Here is a 15,449-nt window from a genome sequence, read left to right as displayed (position 1 = left end):
ACAAAAGCATGTGTATTACATACTTATATAACTAATAAACATCGAGTGAGGTAGACATCATTACGATACAATTAATGATTAAACAACAGTATTTAAAATACATGTATATCATATATATATATATATATATATATATATATATATATATATATATATATACTAAAAAAATATTATTATATTATATTGTTAAAAACATTGAATATTATAAATAGTTCTTTTCTACACACTGTATTAAATTTTATATTATATTCAAAACAAAATCAAATGTGCACATCTTTTACAATATAATTAATTTGTAAAATGATTTCGATAAAAAAAAAAATCACATTAAGAATTCCTGATTTTTATAAAAATACATAATACTTTCATTAATATGCATATTATATTGCCACAATAAAATATTTTTATTCTTGCATAGTGAATATCAAATTAATTATTTAAAGTGAAATTATATAAATAAAATGTTAATAAATCTTTTTTAATTAATTTCTGGTCCCACAGTTAAACTTTTGCCAGAGCAACATATATATATCTTATGAATCTTATTATATTTATAGAACTAATCATTTCGAGATAACGAAAGCATATTTTACGATTTGCCTTATAACAATATATACTATTAATCGCATATTAAATGTTATTTTTCATTTTTGACTATAACTTTTTTTTTCCTACTTACAGTATTTCTAGGACTATAATCCCAATTACTTGTGAACAAAGCTGATTTTGGAACCTGTCCTGTAGTAATATGCTTACCTTGAATTTCTAGAACATCATTATTCTTATCGCGTATAATTTTTGTAGTAGAGGGCATTATTGAACGTGAAATAGGACTTAAAGGTTTTATACTGCGTTGTAATACAGCTGGTGACGCAACCAACGACGATGACCTGGAATAAAAATTGTTATTATTTTTATCATTTTATCATAAGTCACAGCTCGTTAATATACCTGTTTTTACTGCTGGGGAGCCTTGAAGTATCTATAGGAGCAAGTCTAAGATTTTTTGGCCACACAGCTGGAGATACAGGTGCATGCCAAGCAGAATGAGTATCTGGCATTCTAATACTATTTGATTTCCACAATGGCTTAATGTTAGAAAAAGAATTTCTAGCAGATCCTATAACAAGACATTATTATATATCAGTTAATAAATGTATTATATTTATTATATTATATTATATCATATCATACATTAAAATACATATTACCTTGAGAAGATGAAATTTCTAAAGCTTGTCCCATGAATCTAATAGGTACGGTTTTTAAAGTTGAAAAACTTTCTCTGGTAGATACAGCAAAAGGCACAGGACTAACTACAATTTTTTCATTAAAAACAGTACCAAGTTTATTTCTGCTTTGTTGTGGAGTATACAGTCTCTCTTTTTCAACATTTACATCATTTCCCATTTTTTTTAAACCTTTTACTTTACTCGCAGAAATGGAATGCTCTTTTCTCCTGTTGACATAAATATGTTTAAAAACAAGATATATAAGCATACATGTATGTCATAAATACTTATTTTTCTTTAAATATACCTTTCGGAGGAATGTTTATTTCTTTTAATAGTTTCAAGCTTTGATTTGTCAGAAATATTTTCCTCATGTTGTTTTATATTACTAAGATCTAAAGAATCATCCTCAAAATGATCATGATATAAAATTTGATCACCTGATCTAGTAGATTTAGAACTTTTTGTAAATGTTCTATTCCTACACATAGGTGCAGGAGTAATTTTTAATACTTTATCTAATGTACTATCTATTGTGTCTGTATCATCATTTTTAGTTGGAAATAATTGAGCACTTATGTATTCCAAGATAATATTAAAAACATCTTCTTTTAATCTTTTATTTTTTGAATTGTTTGAAGATTCATTGATACCCTATAAAAAAAGAAACCATTTTTAAAATTATATTTTCATTTAGAATATACTTTAGAATATACTTTAATTTAAAAAAAAATGACATTTTATATAAATACATCATTATTAAAAATATAAACATATACCTTTGTTACTTGATAATGTTCAATAGATAGTTTTGAACTATCACAATGATCAGACGGTTTTTGTACTTCTTTTTTATCTGCATTATAATCTGTGGATTTACAGATACTTTTATCGAACAATCCTTTTCCAATAACTCTCAAATGCGGTATTTGCATTTTCCATTGCGTACATTCTTCCAAAATTTCATTATTGGACAAGTTATTAGTTTCATTATAGAGAACTTTGTCAATTGCGTCCCATTGTTGAAGTAATTTCTCAGTTGCAACATTTTCCATTTCCTCAGGCCATGACAGAGACGTTGAGATACTAGTTCGATCCCAGCTTGTTGGACTAGTAATTCTTTTAGAAAACTCTTTTCTTTGTATATCTGGTAATGGAACTCCACACAACTCATGTTCATAAGCTTCATCGTCTCGTAGTCTTAATAGATGTTGAGGTGCTTTTATCTTTTGTGTGGTTGAACTAAATCTATATATAAAAAGTATATTCGTTTACATCTCAGATTTTATTAAAAATAACTTTAATATTAACTCTTACAGATAAATATTAATTATTTTATAATTATATTGTAAGTTATAAAATTAATTTTTCAAATTATTATTATGTCGAAAAATTTAATTCACATCTGAAATCTGAAACTGATTACTTTTAATTCTTGAAATGTAAAGTACAATTAAGAATAACGTACACATTCCGTTTAATTGTCTTCTTATGCATTTCATGCTTCCCAAATTATGGCACAAATCATTAAAAATCGTTATAGAGATTATGACAGGAAGTCCTTGACAAAAGTATAATCACGAATCTTGTATAAGAATCACTGTTGTTATTGATTATTTTACTAATAGCCAGGCAGGTAATTTAAAACATTTCAACGTCACCAAAGAATTCTCGATTTGTTAATTAAAAGATATATCCCTTTAAAATATTATAAATCTTGTAATTATATCATAATGCGATCAATCTCTTATTGAAACTCATAATCATTATTTCAAAAGAGCTGAATTTACGCGCAATAATACACATACGATGCAAATACATTTATCATGATTGGTCGAAAATATATAACAGTTAACGCTGATTGGTTTATATTCAAAATAAAAATAAACTATAATTTAATAATATTATTTAATGTAATGTTTCTGCCAAATCTTATCTTTATATAATGAATTATTTATTTTTCACATGTCTATTTGTTAATTACATAATAAAAAGTCTTGTAACAATAATTATTATAATTATTTAATTGTTATTAATCATCAAATTTTAACCAATGACAAGCTATTTTTACGGATAGTTTAAATTTCAAAGTGTATCCAATCAAATAATAGAATTTAAAATATTTAAAAATATAATAAGAATAAATGCGTGTAAAAAGAAACACAAAATAAAAATTTTTTTAAATTCAAATAAATAAATAAAATAATATTAAGTTATAGTTATGAATATAAGTAAAATACAAATAGTCATAGTTTTATTCATCATTGGTATCATTTTTTGTATACATAATCGCATTAAAAGTATGCATTCTGTAAAGATATAAATGAAAAATTATTATACTAAATATAATTTTATGTAAATTATATTTACTAAATATTTATTTTATGTAAATTTTTTATCATTTTGTTTTTAAAAATATGTTTAACATGATTCTATAGGAAAATATTATAATATGGCAAAATCTATTGTTACACCTTTTGAAAAATCTAAACAGAAATATTTCTCTAATCAGTGTACATCAACACAAACTATTGTTGATATTATAAATCATAGAGAAATATTGTTAAAATTATATGAAGCAGCTGATGTAAGACATATTTATACTTATTTGGAACATTTTATTATCTTCTCATATTAATAATATCTTTATATTGATATGTTATTATTAGAAATGTTATATGAAAGTGTATGCACTTAGATGCATTCGTTTAATTAATTATTGTCCCCATTTAATTAATATTCCACATGGACCCGATGGTTATACACCATTTCACAAAGTCTGCTTTCATGGTAACACATGTTTGATCGAATATATGCTTGCAAAAGGTAAACTTTATAGTATTTGATATATATATATATATATATTATGATATTATACTTAACATTAAAAACTTATGAAAGTTTTATATTATATACAGGTGCTAATCCTTTTCTTAGAACTTATAGTGGTGAAAATGCAATTTGTATGGCATTATATTTTTTTCTTAACCATCCTAACAATAATGATTTTACTTGCTTAGATATTCTTTGCGAAACAGGTTTGTAGAAAATGAAAAATAATTCATATTTATATTTTATGTATGACTACAGAGAGTTCTTTATTATAAATTATATCTGATTGTATCACAGGTTGTCATTTAGATATGCCAAATAAACACTATGATATCGTTATGAAATCAGCTTTAAATAATCATAATAAGCTTTTAGCAGAATGGTTATTATTGCATAATAAAATTACGAGACTTTCGAGAAGTTATTCAGAACCATGAAATTTTATGTACTGTATGCTTTACAGTAATAATCAATTAAATATATAATTTGATCTACAGAATAAATTATTAATTTGATATTGTTATTTGATATACTGCTTTTTTAATTAGTTTAGATGCATTGAATACAATAATTTCAAAATTTATTGTTTAATAAATTAATTAAGATTACATTAAGTAACTTGTATAGGTATTTTTCATAATCTATGTTTAACAATAAAGGAACAAAGTTCAAAGTTATTGAAGTTATACCTACAGCAAAAATAACCTCTTCGTTAAGATCGTCAACTTCAGGTGATCGTCACCGGATACATAAATACGTTAATTGATAGTCTTTATGTTTATTTATTTATTCGTTACGCAAAGATATTTCATTCTACGTTACTATTAGTTATTAAATGATAGTATGCATAGAATAATCGTCATATTCAACTCTAAACAAGTGTTATTTGAAATAGAATCATCTTATATAGTTCTACTAAAAAATTAAATTTGTGTTTAAATATGTTAAGTACTGGTTTGTTAATTTTGACAAATCCTAGTAGGATTACGACATTATTACCAGTTATCAATAAACATGTTTTAAAAACATTATATATTCAGTATTTGCCAGAAAAAAATTTAATTACACCAGGAAATCATTCCATTAAATTACCGAAATTACCTCGTTATGCTCAAATCGTTGCTAATATTTATAAAATAGCTTCCAATAATTGTTCTAGACTAGATATACGAATTTTATTAACACATATAAAAAATCCTGATTTTACCATTATAAATACTAAAAATCCGGTGGAAATAATAATTTTTGATCAAATTTATAATACAAAAGTAGTTGATACTTTTATACAAGATTGCCTTGTCAATATATCAGAAGGATGCAGTTATATTACACTTGATAATGAACAAAATGATAAGAAATGTAACGATACCGATGAATGTAGTACAAAAGATTTACAAACATACAAAAGTGTTGTTTTGGGTGGCACATTTGATCGTCTACACAATGGACATAAAATTATTTTAAGCGAAGCTGTTTTGTATTCTAGAGAAAAACTTACAGTTGGTGTGACAAATACAAACATGTTAACTGGTTAGAAATTATTATTAAAATAATGTTTTCAATTGTTGTATTTAGTCACAACTGACAATCAATCAATAATATTTTTAGGAAAATTGCTATGGGAATTAATAGAACCGTGCTCTAAAAGAATAACAGATGTTAAAGATTTTTTAGAAGATGTGGATTCATCATTAACATATGATATTGTTCCTATTAATGATATGTATGGTCCTACTAAAGATGATCCTACATTTGAAATGATAGTAGTTAGTGAAGAAACGAGACGAGGCGGGGATAAAGTCAATTCTTTGCGATTACAGAAAAATTTGAATGAATTGGTTATTCATGAAGTAAAATTATTAGCTGATGAAAATCACAAAGCATATGAAGAAAATAAAATTAGTTCTAGTAATCAAAGAATACGATTACTTGGCAAAAGATTAGGGAAATCCGTATGTATTTTATTGACACTAGACCTCTTCAATTATATTTATTTATATTACTTTTATATATATTACATATTTTATTTTTATATATATTATTAATAATTTTGCAGATAAACAAAGATAAACCACTTAAACCTTATATTATTGGGTTAATTGGTGGTATAGCAAGTGGTAAATCATCAGTGATCGAGAAAGTACAAAAATTTGGCGCTGGATTTGTGAATTGTGATAAAATTGCACATGATTTATATCTTCCTGGAAAACAATGTTTTCAAACTATAGTTACACATTTTGGTACAGGCATACTTAATGCAGATGGTTTTATCAATAGAAAAGCTCTTAGTAATATTGTATTTAATGATAAGGTATATTTATATATATAATTTGTATAATATGACAAGATTATTCCAGTTGTTTTTTCAATAATTTGATAATTTTGTATTAAAAATGCAGGAACAATTAAATAAGTTAAATAATTTAATGTGGCCTTTAATTCTTGAAGAGGCTAAAAGGAAAATAAATGAACTATATATAGGAGGATATAATGTTATTTTTATGGAGGCAGCAGTCTTGATACAAGCTAATTGGCAGAATGAATGTCATGAAATATGGGCTTGCATAATTCCACCAGAAGAGGTTTGTTTAATATTAGTTAATATTATATGTACTTCATGTTATTAACAATATACAAATATCTTATTAAGAAATTATATATATATATATATATATATATATATATATATATATATATATATATATATATATATATATATATTAAATGTGTAGGCTATTAAAAGAATCATGAAAAGAAATATTTTATCAGAGGATGAAGCAAAACAAAGAATAGAAATGCAACCAAGTAACTTAGATCAAATTAAAGAAGCTAATGTTGTCATATGCACATTGTGGGATCATGATTTCACAGAAAAGCAAGTACAAAATGCATGGGAGGAATTAAAGACTTATTTATCACAACATTCAGCTGATTAATATAATGATACTCTTAGAAACATAATGGTTAAAGAAAAAAAAAGGGGAATGTATATGGTTTATTTTAGTTTATAAATTTAATCCTTTTTTATATAGATTATACACTGGAATTAAAATATAATATTGTTATAAACTTTTGTACAATATGTGTACATATATTATATCTTACTAAATTAATAGGAAATTATTTAGCAAATAAAATATTATCGGTTAATATAGTGTTTTCTTCTTGATCCAAATAGTCTTGCATTTTAGTCATAAGAGAGCTTAAAAATGAACGAAAGTCAGCTTGTAACTTATTACCATTTTCTTCTATATCGCATCTGACATGTGATACTTTGGGAAATGTGGAAGCTGCATAAGTAAAAAAATTATTACTTTTTTAATTACAATTTGTCACTTATTTTTTTTATTTTTACACTTACAAATCGATTTCGGTAATTCAGATAGAGTTCTGTCAGGATCGTAACAAAATATTACGCACATATCAGGACCTAATTTAGTCTGTGTAACAAAATAATCATAGAACTCTTGTATTTCTTTTAAACAATTTTGTTTTTTTGCACTGTATATTAACATCACACCATGCAAATTTTTTCTTATAGCAGGCCAACAAGTTTTAAATCTATAAAATACATAAATTATAAGAATTCACATTTAAAACATACAATATATCTAACTTGCATACTTGAAATCGCCACTACAATCCCATATTTCAATATCTTTTGAAATAGTTCTATTATTTACTATAATGCCTTGTGCTTCTGCTTCTAGTATTCTTACACCATATGTTGGATGGTAATTGTAAGGGATTTCTGAAGCATCAGCAAGAAAGTTTGATACTGTAGTTTTACCACTCTGAAAGATATTACTTTCTTAAAGTATGGTCTATATTCAGATGTTTACTCTTTTCTTATTCAAAATCATATAGAAAATAAATAATATGACACATAAGTTTTATTACTTATGTTATCAAATAAAAAAGATTTAATTTAAGCACTAGTATTTATTAACATTAATTCTTAATATCTCACCTCCAATGGTCCAATTACTACTAATTTTAAAGCTTGCATAGTTATTGATATCTTTTGCAATACAGTATATTTCGTAATCTTTCCATATTTGTGTACCATACTATTGAAGGCAATTTTTGTGTACGATACTGTTTCTATGGTAACCATTCATAATATTGAATTTAGAATGCGTATTTAATTATATAACATAATAAATAAGCGTATTTATATAAAATTATAATTATTCCAATTGAAAATAATTCTATATATAATACATACACACACACACACACACACCCATACTTATGTGTATATATATATATATATATATATATATACACATGCATATAATAAACGGATATATTACATATTTATTACAGGTTAATATTTCAATAATATTTAGTACTAGGTATTAATTTATTTATCAACAACGTATAGTTTTATAAGATATTTATGTAATAAGATAGTTAATACAAATAAATTGTGTTATGAACGATATACATAGAACTAATGTAATTATTAATAAACTAGTTCGCAAATCTTATCAATATATATATAAAAAAAACATGTGCTGTTCTCAATATTTGATTGGTCAATAAAATACTAAATAAAATACTAAGAAAATTAAAAAAATTTTATGGTATATATCTTTTACTTTAAAAGATCTTTCTCGAATGTCAGATAACATATGAGTGCAAATACAATATATCTATTTAAGATAGCTTAACTTCTTTTACAATAAGTACAATTCATGTCATATTATACATAATCAGATGAGATGTTACATTATCTTTTAAAATATGTGTTTTTTTTTTTTTTTTTCATATAGCTTACAGATTATTACAAAATATTTCTGAATCTATACATTAATAAATATAAATGATATAACTTTACACATGATTATCTTCAAGTCATTTCTGTATAATAATCTAATAATTATAATTTGTAGCATATTGTAAACACTTATTATTTGGATAAAGAAAATAACAGAAGAGAAATTGTAATTAAAGAAATGTATTTTGATTAATATGTAAAGATTACTTTACATACTTTGTACATCCTCTGATTGATCAACTTTATTTTCCTCAGGATAGTTTAATCCATATAAAGCTAACAATGCTGCTTTTGCTGCTATTTTTTTAGCATCCTTTTTATTTCTTGCTGTAATTAAAGAGATATTATAATTATTTACATGTTTATAAATAAATTCTCCATTAACACAAGAATACGATTATTATCTTGTATTTATTAAGTTTATTATTTTTATATACCTGAACCAGTATAACCAACACCATCAATTTCCACAGCTAGTGTAAACATTATATTAGGTGGATTTCCAAGACGACTTATTTCTACATATGTTAATCCTGGTTTCATTTGATTTAATAACATAACAGGATGTATATTGGTCGCATTTGGTGGAAGTTCCTTCTGAACTGGAAATTTATTTGTACTAGAAAGTATTTTCTTTGCTCCTTTTAGTGGTGTAGGTAATCCTGGTCTGGGTACTGGTACTGATGTTCCTTGATTATGCCATTCCAAGAAAAGTTTATAAAGTGCAAAACTTGCTAATGAACTCCATGGAACTTCTTCGCTTTCATCAATATTAGTATCCGTTGACATTTGTCCATCTTCTGCATTGTCTTCTTTCGTTGATGACATGGAAGAATCTGCAGGTTGATTTGCTTGTCCATCTGATTCGGCATCCATACGTGCTTTCATACTAGCTGCAGTCATTTTTTCAAGTAATAATGCTTTTAATGCATTTTCAGCAGCATTTTGACGTGCAAGTGGTTTAGATAATCCTTGACCAACATATGTTTTCCCATCAAGCTGCCAATTATATGCATAATATTTAATCAAAACAAATATACAGAATGAGTATTCATTGTAAGAAAACTTTTTTTTACCTCTGCATGAACAAGATAAAGAGAATTTGGCATAGGTCCTTGTGTTTCAGGAAATGTAAACTGCACTCCAGCTTTCATTTCATTTAAAACCATAATTGCGTTTTTTGGTTGAAGAGTCTTTCTTAAACGTTGATTCAAGCGAAGACGTTTTAGTTTTTTATTTACCTTAACTGCATACATAATTTTATTATTTAACATAGAAAAGTTTAAGATATAATATCTGTTTGTATTATCTAGCTTTTAATTTTTTCAGTACACTAATTCACATTGATTGTTTGAATGCCTTAGCTCAAGGAGCAAAACACCGAACAAAAGCTAAACATCTTCAAATTTGCGCAGCGTTTTGTCATCATATCAATAATAAAATAATAATATAAAAAAGTATATAAAATTTTATAGAAACTATTACAAATGTATATACATTATACTTACATCCAGGTATTTTACGTCTCCATCTTGGTATTTCTGGTGCATCAGTATCTGCATTTTCAGTTTTGACATCAACTTTTCCATCAATGGCATTATTGCAACAGGCAGTTGTATCTGATGTAGTGAGTACAGATATATTTTGTGATGTAGAAGCAGGTTGTTGAGGGGTGACAGATGTGTTCTGCATAGGAACAGTAGATACTGTAATCGAGCTCTGTTTAAGTATTGGTTTTAGGCGTTGTTGTTGTTGAGTATTAGGTGGTGGCAGTTGTGGGGGTGGTTGCTGTTGCTGTATATGTTGTTGCTGTATATGTTGCTGCTGTTGCTGTATATGTTGCTGCTGTTGCATATGTTGCTGCTGCTGTTGTTGCTGTATATGCTGTTGTTGTATATGCTGCTGCTGCTGTTGCTGTTGCTGCTGCTGTTGCATATGTTGCTGTTGCTGCAGATGTTGTTGCTGTTGCTGCTGCGTTAATTGAGGTTTCAATTGTTGCAAGGGTCTTGTTATACTAGGTTGTTGTATCTGTACTGGTGGTTGAGATTTAAACGGTTGTGAAGTTTGCACATTCCCTTGTTTGTAAATAGCTTGCTGAGTTACGATTGGTTGTGGTGGCTGATAACTCCCTTGCTGACTAAACTGTAAAATATAGGGTGGGTCGCCGCTACACAAGGAACCTCTACGGTTGTGCTATCCCACCAAGGTCTAGCATCGCATATGTACTTAAAAGCAATCTAATGCTACCCCCATAGCTTTTACCTACCAAGTTATCTTTAACTATGGCCAATGTTTCCTTACTCATGACTCAGCTAAGTTAAAATATGTTAATTATTAGATAATTTAAAAAGCAATTTTAAAAATAACAATGAATATAAACTATAATGTATATGTTAAATTATAATCAATCTATTAGAATATATTCTATGTTTTAAGTATAAGTAATAAAAAAAAGGAAAAAAAAAAAAAATTACAAAAAGAAAAGAATGTACATTTATAGTACAAAGAATACAGTTTAAATAAAGTATATAGAAAATAAATTAGAGTTGAATATCAATAATATAATAATATTAAAATAATTCAACTTGCTTAGACATGAGTTCAGTATAAATCAACAAAATGGCCTATGGCAGGTTATGCTATGTGGGTAACAGACGATCTAGCCCCTGGCCGACCGCACTTCCTCGGTATTGTTGTATAGCTACTAGTACCTGCATTGCAGGGGAGGGGAAAGTAGGGACCACTAATTAGTACATGCAAATGGAAACAACTTTGGAAACAACATATGGAACATTTTAATGCATCTATATATGTGAAAACTCAAACATCTTTTATATCTTGTGTTATATTTGGGATCTTCTATTTAATTTTGAAGTAATACAAGATTTGGAATTAATATAAATTTTATATCCATAAAGAATATGACATAAAAGTACATATTAATAAATAAATGGAAACTTACAGAATTTTGGCTCTGGAAAGGAGCCTGGTTACTAGGATTTTGTGTTCGTGCTGCAACATATATAAATATATTCTTATTGTGTTTTCTAAGAAATATTATATTGTAAGGTTAATCAAATTATGCCATATAAATAAAAATAAAACGTATAATCGCCGAATTGTTGTATAACCTAAGCAAATATATTGCTTTTCAACGAAAATATTTAATAAATAAACTTACGATCTTTGTGTAAACATATATATTATGTTTATACCAGGTGATCATAACTATTGTATATAAAAAAAGGAAAAATAAAATACAAATGATATACATTTCAAATACGAACATAATCGATAGTATTGATCTTTTGATGTAATATATTTTAATACAAATCAAAATTTATTTATGTTTATACATAATTAATATAAAAGAATTTATTTTGAATCAACATGTTTATATACCTTGAATATAAAAATAAATTTTGTACTGTTCTTACCACTGGGATAGCCCTGACTTTGTCTGTTTCTCGCAAACATTTTTATGTTTTTAATAAAAGAGTAGAACTGTCTTAAATAATGTTAATTTGTAAAGTTTAAACACGTTAATAACTATAGTATCATTTATTACCACTTAAATATACATAAAATAGTTCAATTGCTTCGTTAAATGCTACAGTGTTATCGAGCACGCCTGCCACTTAATCATGAAGAAGGAAATGACGCTATGATTTCATCCCCACTACTCTTAAGAACAGGAAATATGAATCTCAAACATCGCGCATGAGCAAAATACGAAACTATATAAATGCTTCGATCAGTCGTTTTTGTTAAAAAAAAAAAGATTGCATTAATATTTTTATTCTATAATCTATGTGATATATGGTAATTTTTTTGTGACTGTACAATATTCGGGCAAAATAATAAATCAATTGAAAAATAATTTAAACGTCTGCATTTTGAAAATATCACAACATGTAGTATTCTTAAAGCGAAACTTGTACATTTATACAACAAAAATGCCATATATACGGTGCAAAATGGAATTTGTAATTACAGAATTTATGTAAGGGCTATTTAATGATCTTATATAATACAAAAATTCACTATCTTTCATCTTAATTATAATGCTAATAATTATTTTATTTACTCAGAGTAAACCTTCCATTTCTTGCATAAATTGCATATATGCATCATCCTTTGTTTTAGGTTGTGTTGTCCGAAGTGGTTGAGTTTCTGGTAATCTTTCTGAAAGTCTGGATATGTTGCTTGGTTTTCTCTTATCATCTCGTTTTACTCGTAGAGATGTTGGTAAAAACCTAGTAACATCCGCAGCTAAATTCCGAATTTGAGGCTTGGCTTCAATAGTCGTTGTATTTTTCCCATCTTTATCTTTTCTGTTAATTAATTGAGGAGCAGCAGATAATACATTAGGAGTTTTAGGTTGCGATCCTGTTCCTGCTTGTGTTTGCATCTGAGCATTTGCTATATTTGAAATATTAGATAAACTAGGCATTTGCATCTGTGGTGGTGGCATTCTAGGCATACTTGGTGGACCCGGTCGTAACATTCTAGGCAATCCAGGTGGGGGACCTGCAAAAATATTTTTTATACAATAAATTTATCGAATAATAAAATTATGATCTCCCCATGATTAAATTTTACATATTATAATATAATGATATATGTATTACCAGGTGGAAGACGAAGTCCGATACGAGGTGGTGGTGGTGGAGGCATTCGGAGGTGTAATGGCGGAGGTGGTGGCCTATATAGTAATGGAGGTGGTGGAAGATTCATATGGGGCAAATTATGTTGTTGTGTATGTTGTGTATGAGAATGAGATGATGCATGCTGATTATGTCCTGAGGAATGCTCAGATGCTCCTGGAGGCTCAAGTTCTTCATCTTCTGTTTTGTTGTTAGATTTATTATTAGATTTATTATTAGATTCATTCTCTGCCTCAAGTAATGATAAGCGAGCATTTAAATCTTGAGCACGTTCAGTTTCTCGTTTTTTATGAACTACTTCCATTTCACGCATAAACTGATCAATATCTTGACCTGCCATGGCCAACATTTTTTGTTGCAAAGTAGTTGGTTTCACCTTTGCCATTTCTCTATCTTTTTCTTTATCTTTCTCCGAATCTTTTTCTTTATCGGAATCTTGCTTATTATCATCTTTATCATCCGCAAAACGTATTGTTCTTGATTTTGCTGGTGCATCTTTATTCTATATGTTGCATATATAAAATAGTTATAAAATTAATTGTCTATATTCAAGAAATCAAATGAAGAATCATTAACTTATTGTAATAATAAATATACAGTATTACCTTTTCTGTGACATCTTCATCATCACTTGAAAGATCAGGCGGTGGAAAAGGTGGAACACCTGGTGGTTCTTTATTTGGTGCCATTGTAGGTATTGATGGAGCTGTGGCATATGCACTGGTTTTCTTTAAAATACTTGGTGGTATTGGTATGTTCATGAGTGGATGATGCTGTGGTATATAATGTGGATGTGGCGGATACATATGCGCAGGAGGTTGTGGCATGTCCGGTAGTGGAATTTGTGATGTTAATGAGCCTGAAATAATATTTCTCTTTGTAATATTAAGAAAATCTCAATAATATGAAATAAAACATAAAAGAAAATTGTTTCAAAACCTGGATAAATCCGAGATATATCACTGGCTGCAGATGGCAATGGTATTTCATCAACTTGTACCTGTTGTGCATGTCTTACAGCTTCAAAATATGAGACTAAATCTATTCTTCTTCGTTCGTACTGTATTAATTGTTCTTTTAATTCTGCCCACTTTTCTTGATCATCTTTTGCCTAAGAAAAGTAAATCAACCATAGAAATATAAATTATAAATGATTTTATAAAGGCATTAAAAATCTTCTATTGTCATCTTACCAATTTAAAATATAAAATGTATAATACTTCTATACTTACATACATTTTTAAAACACGATCTAAGGTTTCCTTAAGTTTCTTTCGTTTATCTTTTAATACTTTTTCATTTAAGGGTGGTGGCTGCATAACATTGTATTCTAAAATGAAATAAACACCAACAAATTAGTAAAACAAATTAGTAATTCAAATTAGTAATTCAAAACTTTAGGAAACTAATACTATTGTGTAATACTAACCCATTTGATCTATTTTTTCCATTTCTTCAATTATTTGAGTAGGATCTTTGCCTTTTAAAACAGCAGCTCGCACCAATTGTCTTTGTTTTTTATTTTTCTTTAATTCTTTTTTACGAGCTTCCTTACCTAAAATATATAATACACAAAATAGTCAATCTTCTATTATTTATAATAAGAATTTATTATTTATATATTTTGGTTATGAACAATACTGACGTGCTTGATCTGTAGGATTCATATATTTCCCACTTTTCGTGGTATTAATTGAACGTCGACCCATTTTAATTATTTTTAACACAAGTAAAACAATGAAATTTATCTGACTTTTTAATTTTAAGTCACCTTAATTGTAAATCAACATAATTATTTATGTTTTGTTCAATCAACATGTCGTCGTTATACTATCATTTTTCAATGTACTACTGTTCAACAATGAAAGGTGCATTTACAAATAACTTCTTGAAACATAAAGTTACGTTTTTATTAAGAGATTATATGCTGCGTTA

At 27.1% G+C, this 15,449-nt stretch overlaps 6 protein-coding genes across 11 annotated transcripts; 2 read left to right on the top strand and 4 right to left on the bottom strand.

The window, feature by feature from the left end:
• Positions 1–381: 381 nt before the first annotated feature.
• On the bottom strand, positions 382–5,231 carry LOC124946430. Of its 4 annotated transcripts, XM_047487126.1 has the most exons (7): positions 4,758–5,231; positions 2,701–2,930; positions 2,012–2,480; positions 1,540–1,886; positions 1,212–1,459; positions 952–1,120; positions 382–890 (listed from the first exon to the last, which is right to left on the bottom strand). In XM_047487126.1, the coding sequence occupies exons 2-7, from the start codon at positions 2,727–2,729 to the stop codon at positions 638–640; spliced, it is 1,515 nt and encodes a 504-aa protein (XP_047343082.1). In that variant the 5' UTR covers positions 2,730–2,930; positions 4,758–5,231; the 3' UTR covers positions 382–637. The 4 variants fall into 4 exon arrangements, with proteins under 4 accessions (XP_047343082.1, XP_047343083.1, XP_047343081.1 ...); XM_047487127.1 differs by lacking the exon at positions 2,701–2,930 and having other exon boundaries at positions 4,758–5,230; XM_047487125.1 differs by lacking the exon at positions 4,758–5,231 and having other exon boundaries at positions 2,701–3,161.
• On the top strand, positions 3,719–4,952 carry LOC124946431. The gene is made up of 3 exons (XM_047487129.1): positions 3,719–4,058; positions 4,151–4,270; positions 4,362–4,952. The coding sequence occupies exons 1-3, from the start codon at positions 3,911–3,913 to the stop codon at positions 4,499–4,501; spliced, it is 408 nt and encodes a 135-aa protein (XP_047343085.1). The 5' UTR covers positions 3,719–3,910; the 3' UTR covers positions 4,502–4,952.
• Positions 4,738–7,214, top strand: LOC124946429 (bifunctional coenzyme A synthase). 2 transcript variants are annotated; one of them, XM_047487124.1, is made up of 5 exons: positions 4,738–5,594; positions 5,673–6,016; positions 6,121–6,375; positions 6,464–6,646; positions 6,834–7,007. In XM_047487124.1, the coding sequence occupies exons 1-5, from the start codon at positions 5,006–5,008 to the stop codon at positions 6,855–6,857; spliced, it is 1,395 nt and encodes a 464-aa protein (XP_047343080.1). In that variant the 5' UTR covers positions 4,738–5,005; the 3' UTR covers positions 6,858–7,007. The 2 variants fall into 2 exon arrangements, with proteins under 2 accessions (XP_047343080.1, XP_047343079.1); XM_047487123.1 differs by having other exon boundaries at positions 4,747–5,594; positions 6,797–7,214.
• Positions 6,031–8,181, bottom strand: LOC124946768 (intraflagellar transport protein 22 homolog). The gene is made up of 5 exons (XM_047487964.1): positions 8,136–8,181; positions 8,035–8,085; positions 7,689–7,875; positions 7,426–7,625; positions 6,031–7,354 (listed from the first exon to the last, which is right to left on the bottom strand). The coding sequence occupies exons 1-5, from the start codon at positions 8,179–8,181 to the stop codon at positions 7,185–7,187; spliced, it is 654 nt and encodes a 217-aa protein (XP_047343920.1). The 3' UTR covers positions 6,031–7,184.
• Positions 8,182–9,011: 830 nt separating this feature from the next.
• Positions 9,012–12,424, bottom strand: LOC124946843 (mediator of RNA polymerase II transcription subunit 15-like). 2 transcript variants are annotated; one of them, XM_047488170.1, is made up of 7 exons: positions 12,285–12,377; positions 11,810–11,859; positions 11,114–11,558; positions 10,356–10,989; positions 9,924–10,093; positions 9,285–9,846; positions 9,012–9,174 (listed from the first exon to the last, which is right to left on the bottom strand). In XM_047488170.1, the coding sequence occupies exons 3-7, from the start codon at positions 11,150–11,152 to the stop codon at positions 9,056–9,058; spliced, it is 1,524 nt and encodes a 507-aa protein (XP_047344126.1). In that variant the 5' UTR covers positions 11,153–11,558; positions 11,810–11,859; positions 12,285–12,377; the 3' UTR covers positions 9,012–9,055. The 2 variants fall into 2 exon arrangements, with proteins under 2 accessions (XP_047344126.1, XP_047344125.1); XM_047488169.1 differs by lacking the exon at positions 11,114–11,558 and having other exon boundaries at positions 12,285–12,424.
• A 298-nt stretch (positions 12,425–12,722) lies between these two features.
• On the bottom strand, positions 12,723–15,380 carry LOC124946842 (WW domain-binding protein 11). The gene is made up of 7 exons (XM_047488168.1): positions 15,160–15,380; positions 14,944–15,069; positions 14,747–14,844; positions 14,454–14,625; positions 14,120–14,373; positions 13,479–14,016; positions 12,723–13,377 (listed from the first exon to the last, which is right to left on the bottom strand). The coding sequence occupies exons 1-7, from the start codon at positions 15,221–15,223 to the stop codon at positions 12,935–12,937; spliced, it is 1,695 nt and encodes a 564-aa protein (XP_047344124.1). The 5' UTR covers positions 15,224–15,380; the 3' UTR covers positions 12,723–12,934.
• Between the last annotated feature and the right edge of the window lie 69 nt (positions 15,381–15,449).

This window comes from Vespa velutina, chromosome 2, assembly GCF_912470025.1.
Source record: "Vespa velutina chromosome 2, iVesVel2.1, whole genome shotgun sequence".
NCBI lineage: Eukaryota > Metazoa > Arthropoda > Insecta > Hymenoptera > Vespidae > Vespa > Vespa velutina.
This window is presented reverse-complemented; position numbering and strand designations above follow the sequence as displayed.

Coding starts and splice junctions, on each gene's coding strand:
- LOC124946842 (XM_047488168.1), bottom strand. CDS start 15,223: ATGGGTCGACGTTCAATTAATACCACGAAAAGTGGGAAATATATGAAT. Junction 15,070..15,159: donor GAATCCTACAGATCAAGCAC/GTCAGTATTGTT, acceptor TATATATTTTAG/GTAAGGAAGCTCGTAAAAAA. Junction 14,017..14,119: donor ATGAAGATGTCACAGAAAAG/GTAATACTGTAT, acceptor TGCAACATATAG/AATAAAGATGCACCAGCAAA.
- LOC124946843 (XM_047488169.1), bottom strand. CDS start 12,324: ATGTTTGCGAGAAACAGACAAAGTCAGGGCTATCCCAGTG. Junction 10,094..10,355: donor GAGACGTAAAATACCTGGAT/GTAAGTATAATG, acceptor TTATGTATGCAG/TTAAGGTAAATAAAAAACTA. Junction 9,175..9,284: donor TGTTGGTTATACTGGTTCAG/GTATATAAAAAT, acceptor CTTTAATTACAG/CAAGAAATAAAAAGGATGCT.
- LOC124946431 (XM_047487129.1), top strand. CDS start 3,911: ATGAAAGTGTATGCACTTAGATGCATTCGTTTAATTAATTATTGTCCC. Junction 4,059..4,150: donor CGAATATATGCTTGCAAAAG/GTAAACTTTATA, acceptor TATTATATACAG/GTGCTAATCCTTTTCTTAGA. Junction 4,271..4,361: donor AGATATTCTTTGCGAAACAG/GTTTGTAGAAAA, acceptor ATTGTATCACAG/GTTGTCATTTAGATATGCCA.
- LOC124946768 (XM_047487964.1), bottom strand. CDS start 8,181: ATGGTTACCATAGAAACAGTATCGTACACAAAAATTGCCTTCAATA. Junction 8,086..8,135: donor CACAAAAATTGCCTTCAATA/GTATGGTACACA, acceptor GTATTGCAAAAG/ATATCAATAACTATGCAAGC. Junction 7,876..8,034: donor TAGTAATTGGACCATTGGAG/GTGAGATATTAA, acceptor CCATACTTTAAG/AAAGTAATATCTTTCAGAGT.
- LOC124946429 (XM_047487123.1), top strand. CDS start 5,006: ATGTTAAGTACTGGTTTGTTAATTTTGACAAATCCTAGTAGGATTACG. Junction 5,595..5,672: donor AAATACAAACATGTTAACTG/GTTAGAAATTAT, acceptor TAATATTTTTAG/GAAAATTGCTATGGGAATTA. Junction 6,017..6,120: donor GCAAAAGATTAGGGAAATCC/GTATGTATTTTA, acceptor ATAATTTTGCAG/ATAAACAAAGATAAACCACT.
- LOC124946430 (XM_047487126.1), bottom strand. CDS start 2,729: ATGCATAAGAAGACAATTAAACGGAATGT. Junction 1,460..1,539: donor AATAAACATTCCTCCGAAAG/GTATATTTAAAG, acceptor TTATGTCAACAG/GAGAAAAGAGCATTCCATTT. Junction 1,121..1,211: donor AGAAATTTCATCTTCTCAAG/GTAATATGTATT, acceptor GTCTTGTTATAG/GATCTGCTAGAAATTCTTTT.